At 42.8% G+C, this 22327-nt stretch overlaps 2 protein-coding genes across 3 annotated transcripts in view; both read right to left on the reverse strand.

Moving 5' to 3' along the window:
• The window catches only part of atosa (atos homolog A), a 29657-nt gene extending 24783 nt beyond the window's left edge, over window positions 1–4874 (reverse strand). Inside the window, exon 1 of the mRNA XM_029456385.1 lies at window positions 3523–4874. Within this exon, the coding sequence (XP_029312245.1) occupies window positions 3523–3553 (31 nt within the window). The 5' untranslated portion in view covers window positions 3554–4874. The remainder of the gene's footprint in view (window positions 1–3522) is intronic.
• Window positions 4875–8864: 3990 nt separating this feature from the next.
• Window positions 8865–19702, reverse strand: onecut1 (one cut homeobox 1). 2 transcript variants are annotated; one of them, XM_029428725.1, is made up of 2 exons: window positions 18254–19702; window positions 8865–14338 (listed from the first exon to the last, which is right to left on the reverse strand). In XM_029428725.1, exons 1-2 carry the CDS (start codon window positions 19311–19313, stop codon window positions 14049–14051), a joined length of 1350 nt encoding a protein of 449 aa, XP_029284585.1. In that variant the 5' UTR covers window positions 19314–19702; the 3' UTR covers window positions 8865–14048. The 2 variants fall into 2 exon arrangements, with proteins under 2 accessions (XP_029284585.1, XP_029284584.1); XM_029428724.1 differs by having other exon boundaries at window positions 18239–19702.
• Window positions 19703–22327: the final 2625 nt, after the last annotated feature.

Consider the following 22327-nt stretch of genomic DNA (forward strand, 5'->3'; position numbering starts at 1 on the left):
AACACAGGAGCAGACAGGTGCTGTGCACGACAGCCGTGTACATCGCTCAGTTATCTGGGTTCCTCGTCAGTGAGAGTACAGCCTATACTCTGATTCACTGGCACATGGCTGGGATAGGGTTGCAAAGAGTTGGGACAATTTCCGGTACATTTCTGGAGAATTTCCGAGGGGAAAGTGAAGCTCAGGAATTTTAATTAAAAAAAGTGTACCCTAGGTATTATGGCATGTTTGGTTAAAATTATGGCTGTTTAATTAAACTGTAACCATGCACTGCATCCAGTGGCACACTCTTCCATCACATGTACAGATAATTTGCCAGCATCCCATTTAATAGGATTACAATTACAACCCTGTGCAAGCACAGTGCATTCTCCCAACACATGTGAAGCCCACACTATTGTCTGCACTACTACACTGTCTGAGCCAAAGCACTACAAGCTTTCATGTAAGTTTTGATTAAATTACTGGATATATAGATATATATATTTGCATATTTATATAAAAAAACTCACTCATCACATGGCACACTTACATTGTATGTATTTGGAAAATTAATTGGATTATTCCTGTTTACAGTATGGTAAAAGGTTAGTTTCTATCTGTCTACGACACGGTAAATACAGGCTGAGCAGATAAACCCTGTATTTCCATGTTATCCCCGTTAATTATCATGGAAAGTTAACATTCCTGGAATTTTGCAAACCTAGTCTAGGATATCTCAGGGCAGCTGTAATCTGGCTGAGTGCATGGCAGAAGGCAGGCAGTGGACTAAGTTGGGTGAGGGGGTGGTGGACTTGTATTCAACTCTTCCTTAAAGACTAATGACTCCAAACAGGATGCACCACCATACAAAAACACACAAAATAGCATTACAGAGGGCAGGACCACAGCGCTGAGGCTTGCCAGCTGACTGAGTCTCTCCAGCATTACTAGCTCTGAGGTCATCGCTCTGTATATTCTTTAATGCGCGTCTGAAAGGGGGAGAGAAGGAGAGCTGTGGTTGACAGAATAAAGGAGGAAACACTCAGTCACCATTCTTAGCTCTTAGTTCGTACATTTCATCGTATGACCTCATATCTCAAATACAAAGTCTTTTGTATTTATAATGTCCCTTCAGTGATTTGGTTGTGAAGATGACCGCAGTTGAGCAAAATCACTCTATTTTTATGGTGTAAACAATTCCAATGTGGTTTTTGAATCAGACTTTGCCCTTTCGCATGTGGAGAATGATGGGAACACAGCAAAACAAAATCATGTCTTTCAGAACACAAATAAAACACAGCTTTACCACACTTCAGCTGAAACAGTTTGAAACCCGATATGACAAGCCATGTTTTCCGCGACTGGTGTAAACAGGTCCAGAGTTTTCCATAGCTGCTCATTACGGGACCTGTAAAAGCTGTTGAGCCACATGGTTCAACGGTACAACGCTTATTAGGGCCAATAGCAATCAGTTTGCAAACTCTCTGCTCTATACACGCTATCCTGACTCACAGCTCAACTCACAGAAAAGCAAGGGGGTCAGATGACTTTGGTTAGGCCCCTGAGCAGAACATAAAGCTCCTCTTCTCCAAGACATTATCTGGAGATCAAATGAAAAAACACTTCAGAAACTTGAATTTGTCACATCGACTTAATATGTGATCCGTTTATCAAGGTCAACATCAGCACAGATACAGATGCGATATGTTGGATTTGAGCATCAACATTTCCTCTAGTCCCCTCTCTCTCAAGGTACAAAAGGTGGCGCAAGTATGGGAGTGTTATTCCTGAATCTATCACCTTGTTATCCACCCAAAGTCTTGGCTTGACTTTACCCACCCACATGATTAGGAGGTCGCAGCCTGTGAAGCTTGTTGCAGGTGTTTTATGCACATGTCTGGACTTGTTCTGCTCTCCCCTTCAGACATGTATAACTAGACTATCCTAGGAACCCTCAGTTCAGCCTCAGAGCAGTGAAACTACATGCTCTGTGCTCAACTTGACTTTGCTGTTACAAAAGCTACCAAGGCTACTAAGTAAACAGCCTCTTTGAGCACTGCAGTGCCTTTCTCTGAGAGCAGGGAGACGAGAGAGAGAGAGAGAGAGAGAGGTAAAAGAAGGAAGGCATGTGGGCTATAAGCAATCTGGTATCGCCACCAAGGGAACTGTACAATATGTGACAAATAACAATAGCCCCATCGTGGCTGCCAGTCAAACAGAGAACTACTGCTGTGCGTGGAGCAGCTTCTACAGGCACAAGCTTTCATAATTAGAACATGACAGTGAGTGAGCCAACCTGACATGGTGACAATCCATGAAGGGCGAAGAACAGACTTGCCTTAGACGAAAAGATCTCAGTCTTTTTGGCTGATACAAGGCAGACATGCTGAGTATTTGGATGTAAATCATCTCAATATCCCCAAATTTGAGTCATAATCCCAACCAACACTACGACATGCAACAGAAGTGTTGATGTTCAGTTGACCCAGCATGCTGTGCTGCATTATTAGGCTATAATTACACTGTACAGTGCGAGTCATTATGGCCTTTATGCAGGCCAGTCACATCACACAGATGTCTGGGTCAGTGCGTCTATATAAAGGTTTAGGATCCTACGGTAAGGCAAGGCTTGGGTTAAAAGACTAGGTCCATATTGGGCATATGTTTACCGTGTGTTGTGGAGTCCCATTACCAGCATATTGTGCTCTAAGGACGATCTCACTCAGGCCAGTCAGCAGCCTGACTGCAGTTTCATAACCTTTGCAAAAACACGGACTATCCATGATTTACTGCAGCTAATCACATCATAACAGAGAACAGTGGCCCTTCACTGCTTCCAAGTATGGTGCTACTGTGTTGTTGACAACGAATCAAGTCAGCTGTTACCTTGGATCGCAAACAACCAATCAATAACAAAGTGAACGATTTAGGTTACACAATGAAGGAGGTTATACAACAACTAATGTTAAATTGTGTCAGGGCACAGATTAAGGTGAGATACCTTTTCCAAATTAATGCAATAATAAAATTAGCATAATCACATTGAAACAAACAAGGGTGTCCCCTCTGTCCCCGTTTTACCTCTCGCTGCATGTAAACAGGTTGCAGAGCATAAGGCAGGAGCCTGATTTCCACAACTGGGTGGGTGTCAAGAACATTTCATAGCAGCCTTGTGCAAAAAAACTGTCAAAACAAGAACTACTGGAAAAAGGAACAGAATTTGGCATGAGAGGATATTGCAGGTTATATGTTGATGCAGATCAAATGGGGAAAAGAAACAGCTGACAGTCGTGATAACATCCAAAACTAGAGCAGCAAATGTGGGTTGTATTTACACATCCTTGTTGACTTGGGTCAGACTTTGTTAACTCAAATAACCAGTGGCCAGGATGACCAGCTGTTACATAATTCCCTGGCCTGATTCTTCTCTCAGGGGGGACGGGTACAGTCAGTCCACTAAAGCTGGGAATGCACTGCTTGCCCACACACTGACCATCAAGTCTACAAGTCAAGTACATGCGTCTGTGTTGCTCCACATACCTCGCTCCGACTTCATGTTGTCCAGTGTCATCAGGTTGCCTTCAGGGTCTCTTCCAGGGTCTTCTCAGTCGTCTCTTGTAGTATCACACACACACAGCCTTGACAGCAACACAACGGTGTCTGGACCCCCCCAAACCCTCTGTGACTGAGTCTTAGCTAAGCAATATGATCAGGTTTGATGCCTGTGTGTTGGTGCCAGCTGCCCCCTATCCAACAACAAAGCATTGCTTTGTTAGCATGCTACTGTACGCTTCCATCGAGTCGCACTGTATTGTCCAACTGACTAACACAAAGACAGCTGATAGCCACAGTTAGCGTTAGGTAACTTGTCAATCTGCTTGTTAGCGAGTAACCAATCTGTCTACTAGTGATTTAACTAGCAAGCTGGCTACTCTTACAGCTCGTCTCAAATTCCACCACCTGAACCATAGTTACGTCGCGATGCATGTCTGTGTCCCATCTCTTTAACGTTGGCTCCTCACAACGACACTCTGGGAGGGGGGTTACTAACTCAGCAGCGTTAGCTAGATAGCAAACACAAGTAACTAACTTAATCGTCACGATTTGGTTGAGCGTCTACTGGTGACGACGACCTCCCAAAACATCCCAACCCCCAATAACACCGCGCAGGTAGCCACCGCTCAGCTGCACACACCGATGACGGACGGTCTCGGTACTTCTTCTTCTTCTTTCGCTACGACGCGAACATATTCAGCGCATCCTTGTCCTCACGAAATGTTCGCTATCACACGGGTATGTTCCACTTTCTATCCACCCACAACCTTTGAGCAGTCGCCATCTATTTAACGTTAGAAACGCCACCTGTGCTGACTTCCTTTGCGATCTTCCTTAAAACTTTTCAAACCAACAACAACAGGCTCGCGCTACTCTAACGCTTTCAGACGGTAACGGTTTTCCCCGCGAGCGTTTCCTCAGCAGTAGATGAATTTAACGCTGACAGGACAGTTGACTGTGAAACTACAAGACTATGGTCGATATTATTCAGACGATATGCAGATGAAAGGAGCAGTGAGTCCTCCTAGTCGTGATGCTTACAGTCTGCCTCCCCTCCTCACTTCCCTCCCCACTGCTTGTCAAAACAGATCAGTGCAGCTCCAGTCACGTGTCCCAACAACAGCCCCAGTCGTCACTTCCCTCTCTGCCACAGCCTCACGTGAACTCGCAGCCATAGCAACCACAAAGTTAGAAGTGGTACCAGAACTTACGCGGAAGAACTTATGTCTGATGGTAACACAATTAAAAAAGAAAACCCGATATGTGTTCACAGTCCTGTGTCGTGACTGACACACGGAAGACACAGGAGTTGGGCTACTCACTGTAAGCTGATTGGTCAGTGGATTTCGGTGCGCGTTCACGTGCGCACGTGAGGGTTCGACTTTTCCCGTCGTGAACATTTTGTTCTGCATGAAACCAAAGATCGTGTGTGTTTAAAGTCATGCTGATGTTGTAGTACAAAGTCTTGACTTGCTAAGAGAAAAACAGAGGGGGAGGAAGTGTTCTGAAACTTTACTGAAGTAAAAGTACAAACATGTTAGTATGCACATATATTATATACCAAATATAAATGTGCTCATTATGCAGAAAGACACATTTCAGAATCATATGTTATTATATTATTGGATTATAATGATTGATGCATTCATATTTTAATCACTTTAATGTTGTTTGTTGGTTGTTTTATATTTTTGCATTAATAATCTCAACAGTCAAAAGTAACTAGTAACTAATATTGTGGTAAAAAAAAACGTAGTTAAAAGTAAACTTTAGCACGTGAAGTTAAAGGGAAGTGAAGACCTTGAAGCTGTTCTTCTCAATTATCAATTGTCATTTTGGTACAGATAAAAAAGGGCAGAGGGAGAGCTCTTTGTTTTAATCTTTTCTCTGCTAAAACCTATTGGAACAAAGGCAAAGGCCAACATGAGGACACTTGAATCTGCTTCACAAATCTGTTTGGCAGCTGCTGTTGTACTGTGTGTGCTACTGCTGTTAGCCAGAGATAGACTCTTTATAGGGGGGACTTTTGGTGTGAAGTTACTCGTGTATTATAATATTTTGGATCGACTGCTGAAAAAGTACAAAAGATTTAGTATAGAGAGTATATTGAATTTTAAATTGACTGAGTTATCTTTTCTGATAGAGAGAGAAGTGACCCAGATAATGTAGGGTCATAAAGTCTACAGGGAACAATGCAAACATCTACCAGTTGATGATGGGCATGTATCTGGCAAGGGAGCAAAGTTAGTCTTGTGTCACTGATTTACACACAAACATGATGTTAAAGGGAAAAAACACCAGTTGTTTACCATTATAGTTCCTACACTGTGTGATCACTGATATAAATAAAGCCTTATCCACCAGTCTGGGATCCTGCACATGACAAAAACCAAGTCACATAAGAAACCATGTGGTGTGCTAACAAGGGTTTAGCTTAGAAACAGCTGGGTGAGGGTTGGTGTAAAGAAACTGTGTCAGAGCTATTGTTCTGTTGTTGCCAAAGGCCTCAATCATTGTGTTCCTGAATGGTGAATATCATGCCATTAACATTAGCTACACGATCAAAGGGGAATCTTATGATAAACCTATTTTACATATTAGTTTTATGAGTTGAAGGCAAGACGTACACCATTTGATTTTTCTCCTTAAGGTGCAGTGAATCAATGGAAGATCCAATTTCAAAGACAGAAGTAAATTCCTGCCCACACGTATCAGCTCTGCGTTGATATATTAAAAAAGAGTCAACATTTCAGTCACAAAGAAACTTTCTTTTTGCACGAAATGTTGACTTTTTCCTAAATCAAGGCAGAGGTGATAAGAATGTGCAGGAATTGACATGTTTTATGAAAGTAATATTCTAGAAATGAGTTCTTACTTGCAAAAATGTGTAATTATCTCTATAAACATAGCAGATATTGTGCAGTGAATGCAAACCTTGAGGTTGAAATGCCTTGCCAAACCTTGAGGTAGGAAGAATCCCCCATCGCCGACTTTCATTCCAATATTATAAATTACATGCTTGGTGTTTTGCAGTTTTGTGAAGATCAGCCACTTTGAGTTTGCACTGGTGCCCAAACTGTAATTCTGTTCTGTTTAATTTTAGTTCTGCAACTAACCAACCACAGCACAGTCTGAAACAAAGAGGTGTGTTATTTTTAAAAGTGTGTGAAGGGAACAGGGTGAGGGTTATTTTAAGTCGTGCTTTGCAATGAGCTGCAAAGGCCTGCAATGCAACACAGTTAGTGTGATGATGTCGTTTAGAGATAAATCCTGGAGCGTGCAGTAGCAACTCCCAGAAAGATATGGCAACACCCTTGATGAGTTTAAAGAGATATAAGGACATTTTCTGATTGACAGTTGTAAGATCTGATTCATGTAAAGCTCATTTGGATTGCACAGTGTTCAGTGTGTCTATTGAAGCTCCGATTTCAAATGAGCAGAGACAGTTGTGTGTGTTTGTAGATATTGATTGTTTATTCCAACATAATTAGAATAGTGGGTTTAAATGATCTTCTTTTAGTGTTATTTTTGTAGTGTTAATGTTGGTTAATGCAAACAAAGAAGTTCTTATGTTTGGAAAAGTCCATGTCATGGCCCCATCTAGTGGCAGCACACAAGTAATGCAGCAAAAAGTAAATAAGGAAATGACCAAATGTATTAATTATAATATCTATTCATCTATCTATACTAGATAGATGAGATCTAGATAGATGAGTATCTATATATACTAGATAGATGAGAGGGGAAGAAGAGGGCAGGGGAAGGGCAACTCCAACCACTCCAGGGACTGAAAGACAAATGTTGTACACATAAGAGTGCACCTGAGGTGAAAGAGCGCAGACATTTGGCCAGGTGCTGGGACTCCCTTTGGCTCGCTGTCCTGTGACTCTTCAATCTTCATTCAAGACACATTCATAAATAAGAGAGCGCCCATGTGGCACACAGCAGTGCCTTTATTCAGTGCACTGTGACCCACTTAAAGAGATGAAAAGCGGTAGCTTAATCTATTATATCATTATTATTATTACTATTAACAACCTACAGCTGCAAAGATCGTATTAAAAACTGTCAAATAACTATAGTGGAGTAAAAAGCACAGTATTTGCCTCCAACATGTAGTGGAGTAGAAGTAGAAAGTGAAATGGAAATACTCAAGTAAAGTTAAAGTACCTACTTAAGTAGGCGTACAGTGCTTAAGTAAATGTACTTAGTTACATTCCACCGCTGCAGACAACACTCACCAGGCTAATTGTCTTCACACACAGCTAAGCTCGTTCTTCTGCTAGGCTATCATTGCATCCTCAATTGGAAGTATTTCCAGGCGTGGGTCTGGCTCGGCTTCTTTGACAAGCTTGACAAAGTGTTGGTCCAACCGAAGGCACACGTACAGTTGCTCAGTCTGATGAGGATCGATTATTTACCGCCGACTCAATGTTTTAACTGAGAAATGAAGTATGTGACTTGGAACTTGACCGTCAAGAATATGAATTCAACTGATGTCAAACAGTTTCCCCAAATGTTTGCTTCCCCTATTTGCATCTAAATTGAGTCAGAGTATCGAGAGTACATCATAAATCACCTTCGGGAGATGGATTACTGCAAGATGGATTTGTGGGGGTTTAACAGCACAAACAGAAGAAACACATCGCAAAGAAAATCTATTTACTTAGCTTTATTGTTGTGTCGCTGAGTTCAATCAATGAAATGACTTATAGATTGAAGTGTGGATGTCGCCGCTTGGCTTAATTCATCTGTGATTCCTTGTAAGGTAAAATATATTAAGGCTATGATGATGATCCAGAGTTATTTAAAGGGCCACATCACCGTATGTTTCTGCCATTTGGAATTCAAATCTGGTTGACTATTTACAGATCTTCAAATTAGATGTTTAAATGCACCTTCTCCAACATTACTACAGCATGGTCTGTAGGTTGATACACATTAATTGCACTGTGAGCGGTGAAGGTGGACCACACATTACATGAGAAATAAAGTGATAGTTAAGAATAACTGATTGAGGATTTTACAGCTCTGTAAAAACTGCTTTTATAGGCTGAGACACATTTTTGAATAAATTCCCCTTTGATGTGGGACTTAAAAATTGTATTGCAAAATCAGCTATTTATCATTTGAATAATATCCCCCCCCCCCTTAATCCACATTTTAATTAAAATGAAGAATTTGCTGAGAAATAAAAAAAGACAAAACAAAACACAACACAAATAAAAATAATAATAATAACAAGAGCCGGGATTCAGAAGCTGGAAATACCAACGGTTTATTTTCTACTTTTTGTGACTACAGAAATGTTGAAACATTTTGAACACTGAAAAAAGCTGGATGACATCATCACTTGCTTCTCAATTTTCTTTCATTTTTTTTTTTTTTCATTTGCTTAGCAATCACAACAGATGATATTGCACGGCACTGAGAAAGCAGTAGCAAAGCCTGGAAACAGCAATGACAAATCAAGTCATGACACATGGAGCTATACGTCTGAGAGTAACACTGACAGTGTTGCCCCTCTGGCACAATCACACACACACACACACACACACACACACACACACACACACACAAAGGCACTCACGCACGCACGCACACACACGCACACACACACACACACACACTGAAACTGAAAAAGCATTGTGAGTTGAAAAGGAAGTCAAAAGAAAGAGATCAAGGTTGACAAGAGCACAAGGCTGACGAGAGCAATGAGATTTCATTTTGAAATGCAAGTGCAAGATGAACTACTACTGTAATCTATTTCTAAATGTCTATGACAACAAATATGCTTGTTTATCAAAACCCTTCAAGCATCTTTGTATATGAATAGCTGGAGGACACCCCTCTGCGGGTGAGAAACTAGTTCCCCAGCGTTAAGAGATCCAGATGATTGTCGTAGGCGCCGCAGTATTGTTATGAGACTTGTAGCCAAGCTACCCATCATATGGGAACTCCTTATGGACTAAATAAATAACAGAACATGTGGAAATGGGGAAAGGTAGATCCACACTGCATCATTCATTCCCTCTTCAACACATGCATTTATAAGTTAAGCACCTGTACTTTTCTGAAAGACTTTTCACATTCTCCATTCTGTGACTGCGTAACATGCTGATACTGTGCTGTCTGCATGACAGAGAGGAAGCAGTACTGACAGTAAGGCCTCTGACAACCAGAGGGAATTAAACTTACTGTCGGGATGTGCACCAATCAGACACACACATGCATACACATCAGCAGTACATACGGATTTTAACAATAGACGAACACACAGTAAAGAAACACATGCAAATAAGCACACACACACACAAACTTGCATACCTCAAGCAGCACTTGACATTTGAGTTGCACACACACACACACACACACACACACACACACACACACACACACACACACACACACACACACACACACACACACACAGAAAAATAAGAGCAGGTGATCGTCCCCATACAGTCACACACTGATTCCTTGTTAAGTTCTTTGCAGTTTTATTAGACTTTGCTCATAGTCATTACACGAGTACGTACCAAAAGAACAGATACTAGATGGAGCGAGGCGGCAGTGCCACGGCAATAAAAACAGACCCAGCTCCGTGGCACAGCCCCTGGCAGACCGGCTGCCCAGCCTCCACTCCACCTCACTCTGTGCATGAGACAGCAAAGTGAGCGGGACTTGCAGCCCTCGTTTCAAATGCTTCAGATTGTACATTGAACAGGAGATTCCCCACATGGTAGAGTAAGCTTGTCTACATAGCCCTACGCCTTCTACATTCTATACCCGTGCGAATGGCAAATCAAAACTCAACAAGTCTACCTCACAAATGCCAGTGCTTTTCAACATTATACATATTTTTTTCCAATTTTTGGTTTGTTTTAAAAATCTTTGGATGTGCAGTAATACCCATAAAATAACCGTTTTCTTTTAAAAAGTCAAAAGAATAGAAAAAACACACACACGTACACACTGCTTTTTGCCAGCTGTTCAACAAAGTAGCTCCTGTATAACTTTGTCTGCGTTGGCAAATCAACTGTCTGGGTTTCTGGCAGTGTTTAAAACACACATTGAAATGCCGGCTAGGATTTAGCTGAAGAAGAATACAAACTACTCCTTTTTATATCTAAGCGTGGGAAATAAGGCTGTAACATAAAACTGTCTTTTTTGTTTGTTTTTTTTCTTCAAAAACCTACTATATACAAATCTAGAGTTTCTACAAATGCATAAATTAAAGCAGTGGTTAACCATTACAAAAATGCAATTAAATTAAAATCACAACACAGAAGTAGAGAAAAGGCAAAATATAAACACAATATCACAGCAGTTGGTTTTACCCTGTAAAAGCAATAGTCTACCATCATAATATTGGCATAACCCAATATCTGATAAAAAATACACTTCTCCCTCCATCCCTTAAGTTTCATACATCAACCCTGAAACTTGTCCTCCGTGACTTGAAACAGAGCACTTCTGCCAAAAAACAACAGCTTCAAAATAGATAATCATACAGCTTTTTGAAGTAACAATAACAGTTACCACACGAGTGGAGTTCTGCCTTACTCACAGATAGACGTCTCAATGCAGAACTCAAAGGAATTATTACTATGAGGTATTCAGAGACATTGGTAAAGACATGCACGGCCAGAGTGCTGAACCTTCCTACACACAGCAGAGAGACAGGGAAGGTTGGGGAAAGGAGGGGTGGAGGGGTAAAAGAGGGGGGGGGGCAGAGGAGAGGAGAGGAGAAACAAAGACCTTTGGTTTAATCTGTAGAAGTGGACAAGAGAAATTCCTTTGGTATGTTTTCATTGCATGGTTGCGCTGGCGAAAGCACCACGGTGTGATTTAAAAAAAAAAACCTTTTCCTTGTTTCTTCAGTAGTGGCCCTTCTACAGGCTGAGGTATTCACAGAGTCAAAGGTGAGAGGTCAACAGCGGTTTAACACTTTGGTTCAAGCAAGGCACTCGTCCTGGGAGTTTTAGAAAGATTGCGACACGTCTGCTTCTACTTTCAGGAACATGTCTGCCTATAGTTGAGTCAACAATTCTGCCCATGGCTATGTCAGCTTGTCTGCCTGTTATCGTGTAAAGACGTCTGACCTATTTAGTGGATCAATATTATCAAGCTATAGATACACACTAAGAGGCAGGGCCGAGTAGACATACAGCTGAACACTCCATAGCGGGGTACTCTGTCAAATTTATATTGATTACTTTTTATATAAATAAACTAAAACCAAACTGAAACCTTTAATTTGTTATACAGCCACAATGTCAGCTTTTACATTTTGTGGTAGAAATGAATACTTTGGTGCTGCTACCAAGCACAAAGACTGATCACAGTCGCTAGTGCGTTTGCTGCACCCCGCAGGCACCTGCACGGTCGCTTGTGTGTATCTATGGCTAGATCAGCATATCTGCCTATAGCTACATCAGCATGACTATCTATGGAGCTGTAATCAGAGCACAGATGAAGCAAGAGCATAGCAGGGGTGCAGGGGTTGAGAGCAGGTGGGAGGGGGAGAAGGTGAGAAGAAAGGAAGAGAGATAGAGGAGATGGGGGGAAGGGGAGACATACAACATCTTTTAACACCACTCATAGAGGCCGTGCAATGAGAAAAAATCTTTGGTTATCTTTGGTATCATCAAAGTGATAGAAATCACGTATGGAACTTGAGTGAGGTAGCATCTTTGGTTCACACTATAAAACATCAGCAGGTCTTGACACATTTTTGTTTCTTGTCGTCTTTTTGGTTTTTTTTCTTCCAGAGGTGAAGAAGCAGCTCCCTCTCGCCTCTCCTTCCACGCTCGTTCTGATGAATGTAGAGCTGCTAACCCTGGCCTTAAGGAGGATGATGGCAAGGGGCCAGCTCAATATATTTAATGATACGCTGCCCTGGGCCGGCCCTGTGTAGTGCTTTCCTCCTAGTGCTGAAATGCATAGCTTACCCGGAGAGCGGAAGGCAGGATGTGAGGGGGGGGAAGTCTGGGGATTGCCAACAGGCAGGGTGGGGGTGCTTTCGTATTCAGGTGACGAGGTGACATTGCTGTGTAAGCGCCTGAAAGTGATTTGATCATTGATATCATCCCCTCCACCCAACATCTTTGATGAGGAGATAAAATCAAATACGTATGAAGCGCACAGGGACGACAGAGTGCCGCTGATGCTTGTTATTAGAGTGGTGACACGTTGTCCTTAAAAAAACCCATCAGGGGCCGTCTGTCTCCCTCACTGCGTCACAAGCACACATATAAAGCATGAGAGGCAACATCTTTGGTTTCACCTTTGCAGAGAAAACACACTACTGAATGGTCTTTGTTTGCCAACTGCTGGTATTTGAACTCATAAACTTGAGCTGAATCTGTCGGCATTATCTGAACAGACTCACAGGAAAGGATGTATCTGTAATGATTCATCTTCACATTTAAAGCAACATTCACCAGAGTGTTTGTGAAGATATCACTGGAATATTTAGTTTGATTCAAAAAGGCATCTATAAGGCAAATATCAATAGTCAATTTTCAGAGTTGTGTAATATAATATTTCCACTTGGAGGGAACGTATGACACAAAAGGTTTTACCGACCATAAGCAGTGACATTCTGTAACAGTCTGTCTCAGGAGGTAAAGGGTGACATGAGGTAAAAACTAAGATACAAAATACACTCTTTGGTCAAATTACTTGATAGCAGATTCTAAAGGTTTGATTTCTAAGATGTATGAGAGGCTTCAGGTTGTAGAAGGCTTTGGTTTCTCATGTTTAAATTATTCAACGCTTCAGCATGTTGGAAGAAAGCACTACCATGTGGGTTGAGGTTAGGGTTTTTTTTTTTTGGTTTGGTTCAGGGCTGGGGTTGTTGGTTTCGGGTTAGCAGTCTACACATGGGCATTTCCCCCGTCTGTCTGGAATGCTTGATAGAAAGACAGACAGCTGGACAGGCAGACAGATGGACAGACAGTCCACCGCCACCGATCCAAACAAGGTTGCACAACAATCCATTTGCTCCTGTAGGATTTTTTTTTGTCTTTAAAGTTGATTGGCCAATCCCACCGGAGCTCCACATTCTGGCTGTTTTTCAAGGGTGTGGACAGCTGCAGATCAGACTGCCAATAGGGTGATTAAACCTCCATTTCGGGACCCATCATTAAAACCAACCAATCAGATTAAAGATAAGGATGGTGAATGATAGATTGATACTGGGTGGGGAGGTGTGGGGGGGTGTAGTAAAGCTAGAGACCAGTGACAGTGAGTGTGTGAAGGGGGGTAAAACTATAGTCTTTTTGCAGTATGTTACACGTAAATGTGTTGCTGAAACAAACATTTCAAAGCAGGTCAAACAAGAAGTCTTTGGTTTGTTTTTTCATCTTTGGATACTATAAATATCAATATAGTACAGGTTTAAGGGCAAAACGTTGCTTCAAGGTCTTTTTAAGTTTCTCTTTGTTTCTCTTAAGTTTTAAAGCTTTTCCACCGAGGTTGAGTCAGTTGGTCCAATCAGTCCGTCTTCAGGCTTTGGTGCAGGCGTTGGGGCCAGAGTTGGCTGGGTGACCGGAGCCATCGTCCACCCACTTATCGAGGCTCCGACGGCGTGCGTTCATAAAGAAGTTGCTGACTGTGGTCAGCTCGAGGCCCAGCTGCTGGGCGATGGTGATCTGCAGCTCTTTGGATGGACGCTTGTTCTCCTTGAAGATGGCATGGAGCGTCCGCCGCTGCACATCTGTGAACACCAGCCGGGGCTTCTTGGACATGCTTCCCCGCTCGCTTCTGCCGTGGTCCTGCTCCTTACGCTTACATGCTGTGGAGGATTCAGGAAAGAGACAGACAGAAAAGAGAGAGTGGCTTTGTGAGATAGGGAAGAATATAGTTGTGCAAAGACAAGAACTATGACTGGCATTAGAATCTCCATCGCACCTTGACCTTGGATTAAAAAAAGTCCTGAGTCAATCCATGGATTGACCCATGAATTACCTCAGTATTAGGTGTCCCCCATACAAGCTTAACATATAAGTCTGTTTTCATTCCAACCAGGCATCAGCAGCAAATATCAGCAGTAAGGTAATGTTTAGCTGATACCAGTGTTGCTTAATATATAGTACTGTTTTCCTGTAGGTGGTGTTTAACATCACAACAAGCATTTTTAACGCTTTAATGTCTTGTGCATCTACAACTCAAACACAAGTTGCAACAGCTGATGTGAATGTTTCTGGTGTAACTTGTGTTGATTGGTAAATTGAATTAGATAAAAACAAAATGACTGCAGTATACACTGAACTACGCAGTGCATATTTAAGGAATCTGTTTTAGTAGCATCCCTCTTAGAAGATGTAATATGTCAATAACTTCATGCAGAAAGGTTGGAAGCAGTGGCACTTTAGTTCCAAACAAGACACTCTTTCATTGGGCAAACGTTTGTTCAATGAGCCTCATGTTCTGGAGGAGAGCAGACAGACAGGAAGCCTGTCTGCCGGGAAACAATGAGCGCTGTCCGGAGTGCTGAAAACAAAGGTGCGCCGCAATAAACTACAGCTTTGGAAAAATGAACTACAGATCATCTAATATTGGAAAGAAGAACTTGGGAATCCGTTTGACAGCAAATCAAACATCCCTTCAACTGATCTCGTTGCAATTTCATTTTTTTTAAGCCCTAGTTCAGCCATACAAATTGAGGTTCATCAGAGACCAGGAGGGGGCAGACGTGGGCTGCTGGAGCAAGGCCCAATATGGACTCACCGGGGAAATCAATGAACGGCAGATTCTAACCACAAAACAATTTCTAAACCGGTGCTGATTAATTTAGCAAAAAGCACCGGGTGAATAAAAGCTTTGTATTATTGAAGACCTCAAAACCCAGTAATATACAAAGGAAAGTAATACAATAAAAATAATGCATGTATACAGAATGTCCTACAATATATGGAGAAACATTGGAAACATTACTCTAAGCCTATCTCTGCATTATAAAAACAGCTAACAATATTACATTACATAAGGCATTCGTAGTGCATTTAAAGTGGCTCATTACTTCGAGTTACTACGGTCGTAGAATATTTTTGGTCTTTATTTTTTATGCCTTTCAAATCCACGTGTACACAGTAAACCTAATTAGAGAGAGACAAATACTCATATTTATTAACTCAGTCTAGGTTGAAGCTTATTTTGTCCATCCCACCGTGTAACCTAATTTTTAGCAGACACACACTCTCAGGTGTGTAGTAAAGTACAGTGCAGAGACCTACCCCGCATGACCATAAACTGGAGTATAATTGTGAGTTTGAGCAGCCCGGTGTCTCCAGTGCTGGTAAATATTAACAGAGAGCCGGAGCTGCTATAAATCAGCAGCAGTGAAGGCCACTCAGACAGCAGGAGCCACCACAGAGCGGCCCGGCCCCGGCACTGCAGGCCCGGGCAGAGAGGCAGCTTTCCCAGGACCAGGGGGACATAACAGCGGCCTCGTTATCACGCTAATCACACACACATAGACACACACACTGCTGCTGCTCCCGGCTAATCATTACAAACACACAGATAACTCCACACACTCAAACAGACTGCACACACTGGGCCTACAGACACGGTGTGACGATAGTCCTGCATTTCATAATCTCACAGAGAGCACGAGAACAACAAACAGACCATTACACATGCTCCAAATATTCAACCCTCTCCTAGCAAGAATGTAATAGGTAATACTCTTACCATTTCTAAAAAAACACCAGAAAAAACTACCATATTTGAAAATTGTCTATGCAATTACAGCGGATTTACTGAGTGGAACTGATATCTCGTTTCTGAATGTATTATATTTGTCCTGTACCAAATCTGCCTTCTTCTATTCTTCTATTATATTATATTCAAGCAAATTCAGATAGGTAATTGAATACGTGGGAAAGAGAGACAAGGCCCGAGATTAATTTCAGAAGCCTAAAATCAATAAGTATATCACACCTACTTCAGCACACGATCACATATCTACTTCACCTCGGAACGAACGGATCAATAAAATGGCGCTCAGTCTATTCTCTTTACATTTATTTACTTTTAAACTGTAAAATTATTCTCGTCCCCCAACTATTTTTTTTGGATGTCATGTATTTTCTTGTAGCGTTTCCCAGCTCAAAGCTATCATTCTATATTGTAAGTGTTTGCTCAAGAGAAACTTTGTCATTTTCATCTTTGATTTTATTTTCTAATAAATAAGAATTTGCATGCTCAAGGAAAGATGAAGAGGAAAAAATACTAAATCAGGCCTGAGACTTTTATTTTTTCCAGTATGAATTTCTCTTCCTTTAATTTTAAATCTAAATCAATATACTACTGACCTGATGTGTGTTTCAATTAAAGGCTGATCACACTAATAATCAAATTCAAAACCAGCTTTCAAAGGTTCAATTAATATTTTCTTTACTCATTTGCAAGTGATAAAATCTCATCTTTTACCAACACCTACACACACACACACACACACACACACACACACACACACACACACACACACACACACAGCGCAGGAGCAGCAGCAGATGGGAAAACTGAAAAGTAATCAATTGCGATTACACTCACGTGCACACGCGTGGGCATGCACGTACCCACACACAAGCACGCAAAATCACGCACTTTCCATGTGGCCGCAGCCTCACTTTTCAAAAAGCCAAAAAGCCCATTTGTAGGTCATTGATTAGGCCTATAAACGTTAAAAAGAAATCCATTGGGTGTCTGTGTACGTGCACGTGCAATTTGGGCCTCAATGCGCGCCCTAATTGACTCGTGCGTACCTCAGGGACAAATTAATACAGAGGTCTATCAGTTAATTAGAGAAACCTCAGCCAAGTCAGGGTTAGTTTACGAGCAAAACATAAACACATGCTCTCCTCTCCATTCCATTTGGTTCTAGTCTGAAATGAAGGCCTACGATTTTAACAAAGTGAAAGACAAAGCCCATTTCACTGACTAAATAATGCATCACTTCACCTTTACTTGACATTTAAATTGAGTTTTTCATGCACTCTCAAGAACACGTGCATGCACACTTTTCTGTCTCTCTGTTTACACCAAGGGCAACACCAAAAAGGCTGATCGGTTGCATCTACACCAAAATAAACACATTCCTAACGATTTCTGGGCGAAGGATCGGCTTACGTCCAGCGGTCGATATTTTGAGGTAAAATGACATGAGCACTTGTTTCACACAACCCCAAAATCAGTGTAGAGACAGAAAAGGGATGTATATTGATATCACGATATTTGGTGCACGAGCTCCAGCTTTTGGTGAAGCACTTTTTTAACTTCAGCGACTTCACATATTGGTCAACACACTGTATCATGTTGACCGTCCAACAGACTCCCCCTCCAAACCAAACCCTGAGGCATGGCCTGCTTGAATCTAAATCCATTTGATTTACAGCACCCTTTATCATGATGGTTTAATCTGGAGAGAAGTGGAGACATGTTATTTGGATGAAGAACTATCAGCCTAGAGGGAACATTTGTCCTGAATGTTAACCTGATGGAAAATTAGTAATTTTTTTCTCCCTGTTATAATAAAAAACTACTCTCAGTTTCAGTCCCCAGACCCTTTGACCCCATTGCTCAATATAAGGTTGCATTCAGGGCTAATGATCCTCTGTTCTGACATAACAGGGACGTCTGTTTCTCTCAGCCACACATTCAGAAGATGAAAACAAAAAGGGGGCATTACCGAGGCTTCGCTCACCTGCGAGCCTGAGCGCACTCATGCGTTGGAACTCAGGCTCCTGCAGCCATTTCCACATGCGGCGGAAGGTCTCTCTACCGGACTTGAGCTTGGACCAGGGTTTGGGGTTTCTCAGCAGGTCGGACAGGGTCCCCTGGGACCTGCACAGGACCCGCTGGGCAAAGATGGCCTGAGGGATGCTGTAGCGCTTCAGCTCCGTGGTGATCCTCTGTGCCACCTCTTTGGTATTCACCTCCTCCATCTGGCCCCCAGAAACACCACCCACTCCACCGCCACCCCCTTGCTGCCCGGGCCCGGAGGCCTGCTCCCGGCTGTTCACCAGCCCCTGGCCGTGCCCCTGCGCGCCAAGGTGGGCGTGCGGGTGGTGGTGGAGGCCGTTGATTTGTACCATGCCCGCTGAGGAGCTCATGTGCTGCTCCGTGTGTCTGCCGAGCATGGACGGGTGGTGAGCCTCAAACCCGCTGGGGGTGAGCATCTTCTCACCAGGCATGGCGGCACCGGGATGAGCGTAGGGAGGGATTCCGGCCTGGGACGTGTGTATGCTGGCCAGACCGGAACCAGACAGCGGGGAGAGGCTCTGGCCCATGCAGGGATCTTTGTGATGATATGAAGGATACAGACTGTTCATAGGCGCCAGACTCCGGTCCTCTCGCATCAACGTAAAGCTGCCGCTGACATTTCCGGGGATCCTCTGGTGGGGATGATGGTGAGGATGATGGGGATGGTGGTGGTGGTGATGATGGGACGCAAACTTGTCGGACACGGTGGAGATGGGGGGTAAAGGCTGCAGTGGGGTTAGGGTGGTGTAAGTGCTGCTTGCACTCATGCCAGGGGGGACTTCACACATGCTGATGGCTGGATGCAGGTGTCCGTGGTGTCCGGGGTGATAGTCTCCGCTGTCCAACAGGGTTGCCATGCCCATAGCGCGGTGGCTTAGACCCCGGGGGCTCGGACGGGCATGCGGACTGTGGCCACTCATCAGGTCTCCGTGACCGACCACGGACTCATGGCTCACTCCGTGCATGTCGCCAATATTCTCCATCGACAGCTGTGCGTTCATGATCCGTGCAGCGCTGTGGACAAACCATCTATCTGATCTACCTGATGTCCAGAAGTCCTCACGTCCAGTAAAGTTCAATTCTCTTTTGTTGCTTTTTCTTCTTTCCTGCAGCAGCCTCCTTTGCTTTTCTGTCCTTAAATTCACATATATTGTCCGATGCCTCTGACGCTGTCTGGCCGAATGGAAACTCCTTTTTTCGAATCCCTTTTTTTCTTGATATTTTTGTTGTTTAAAAAAAAAATTATTTTCTGATTCTCTTTATATTTCAAGCCCCCCCACCGCCAACCAGCTGTCCTTGCGCTCCGGTCGGGTGCCGCGCCATCTCTCTAGTTGTGTGTCTCCAGTCCCTATTCCACCGCAGCACAGATCACTGTCTGCACATGCGCACTGCGAACACCCATCTCCTCCCATACTCTCTCTCTTTCTTTCTCTCTCTCAAACACACATGCACACCGCCCCATTGCTCTGACGTCAGCTACCTTATTAAGGAAGGGAGGTATCAAACCACCTGCTAAAAGCTATTCTCCCCGATAGCCCACATACAGCCTTTACTGAAATGTTAAAAAATGCAAAAACACGGATCTCTAATAAAATCCTCACAGAATCGACCCGCAGAAATGGAGTGAACGCAGCACCTAATGTTTGATTGCCAATTGTTGTTTAGAAAACGTTGCATTCATTAGAGCTATAATGAGGCTTTATCTTCAGTCCTCCTTAAATGATTAAGTGCAAATGAAGTAAACTTCCGGGTTCATTTGGAGTTGATTTTTAACTAGTGAGGTCTGGGATTCAAAACCTCCAAACCCCCCAATGACAACACACCTAAATCTTCTCTAAGGCTTCAAAAACTTACAACAAAGCATAATGATTTTAATTAGCAGCTAAAGGGCTGCCAATAAAGTTGTATTCATGCTCACCATGCACAGATCCATTATTTCATTACAAGGCTACTTCAGCTGCACCACCCCGCCCCCACAACCCTTACCAAATATGTGGCGGTTTAAACAAACGAAGAAGACTGTAGTACCTTCTCTTTTGATAGAAAAAAGATGAGCAGATGTGTCTATTGTTCAACCATTAGGCTTAACGAACCAAGCCCAGCAGTATATATGTGTGTGTGTGTGTGTGTGTGTGTGTGTGTGTGTGTGTGTGTGTGTGTGTGTCCTATTTGGACACATGCACATTTTAATCCTTAACTTTGATAATCATTTAAGTAAAACAAAAACAACTTGCCTACACACAGTGGCATTACAAATAAAACTCCAACATTTTATTTATTCAATAAGAGAACATTTATTGTTGTCGACAGAAACTTCTAAATTATACAAATTCACTCACAGACACAATCTCAACTTCTCTATAAAGTCCAAGGCCGTGGAGGAAATGACATGCTGACACATAACACGACTGGTATCCCCGTGTTGTTGTACGGCTTTATGCTGCATGGGTGTCAAACTCCCCAAACCTGCAGCCTGATAAAAGCCGGTCCCTGCTTACATGTCAGGGGCCGTTTAGCCTAATAGAGCGGTAGCGCAGGGCGTCCTCCGCCGGCCGAGGTGACAGCTTGCAGCGGTCAGTGTCCTGCTGGACCCCCTGCTGAATGAGGGACATGTCAAAGGTGACGCTTCAAGACTCCCAAAGCCAACATCTGCGGGGGGACAGATTAACCTTTCAGACTTTTCCCTGTCCTGGACCTGCTAGGGGCCCTGCATCTGTCAGGGTCCCCACAATAGACCCAGCACTCGGTTGAACGAGTTAAATAAAAGAAAAGAAGAAAAAAAAGAGGAGAAGTTAAACTGTCTCTGATGTGAAGTCAATGTCAACGGCGTGTGTGTGACGTGTGTCGAGACAAAAGGACACTAATTCCTCGAAGTGTGGCTGTCCAACCGTGTAGTCCTGCGGACATAATAGAAGGGCTGTCAACAGGGAAACAAAAACACCGTGAATATGCTTACAATTCATTTTAAATCAGCTGTTTCATGCTCCATATTATAGGTACCCACACTTCAATTTAATCCGATTTTTGTCATCTTCTAATATACAGATTATATACAGTTTTGCATTGTTCTTTAAAATTATAGATTTTATAACTCTCTTTTCTGTATTTGTCAAGTGGCCAATTTGCTCTATTTTTATTTCGCTGCACACCCGATCCAGAGACACGATGTAGAAAGACTGAGGAATATGAAAGGCCAATGTTTGGCCTTATATGGCAGCAAACCTCATCTACACATTCTCATACGGATCGATACACTCCTGCCATGTCTGCACGACCTGAGCTGTGTGTTTATGTGTGTTGGCTCTCTATGGCCATTGTGCCGAGATAGGCCTGGCCCTCCGAGCCGGTGACATTTGCTTTGCAGAGAATAGCCTATAAGGGACACGGTTGTCTAAGCACTTCTGAAAGAGGATACATTTCAAGCGGGATTCAATTCAATTAGTACAAAGAAAACAGAGGCAAAAGGGCCAACAAGTAGTGCCTCGCAGATGCATGCATGTGCAGGATGTGGATTTGCAGAGGAGTTTGGAAAAATAGATTATTTCGTTTTTTTATTTTTTGTTTTACTATAATCCAGTTTTATATGAAAAAGAAAAGTACGTGCTGCAGCAAAGTGAGGCCAGGCAATGGGCACCTGAAGGCACTGTGTCAATTACTTACAGGTTTCACACTGATTATTAATCAGGGCATATTCCCGTGAAGCCCAGAGCAGCATATCCGAGCAGAAACAATATAATGCCTCGCAGAGAGGACCGTGGATCAATATTTCGGCAGCTCTGCAAAGTGACACAGCGTTGCAAGCGTTATAGATGTTCAAAATGACAATTACAGCTTGTTTAGAAATAAGCCACTGCTAAATAGCATCTGGTGAAACTAAACTTTTATAAATGAGGTTACTTGAGTCTATATGGTTATTTATGGCGGATGAACACATAAGATATGCTCATGCATGGGAAAACTGAATTAGCCTTTTGAAAAGAAAATCAAGTTGCTCTTGTTTGATTCTTTTCACCCC

Source organism: Cottoperca gobio, chromosome 3, assembly GCF_900634415.1.
Source record: "Cottoperca gobio chromosome 3, fCotGob3.1, whole genome shotgun sequence".
In the NCBI taxonomy this organism is placed as follows: Eukaryota; Metazoa; Chordata; class Actinopteri; order Perciformes; family Bovichtidae; genus Cottoperca; species Cottoperca gobio.

Coding starts and splice junctions, on each gene's coding strand:
- onecut1 (XM_029428724.1), bottom strand. CDS start 19,313: ATGAACGCACAGCTGTCGATGGAGAATATTGGCGACATGCACGGAGTG. Junction 14,339..18,238: donor CGCAGGTGAGCGAAGCCTCG/GTAATGCCCCCT, acceptor AATCCTCCACAG/CATGTAAGCGTAAGGAGCAG.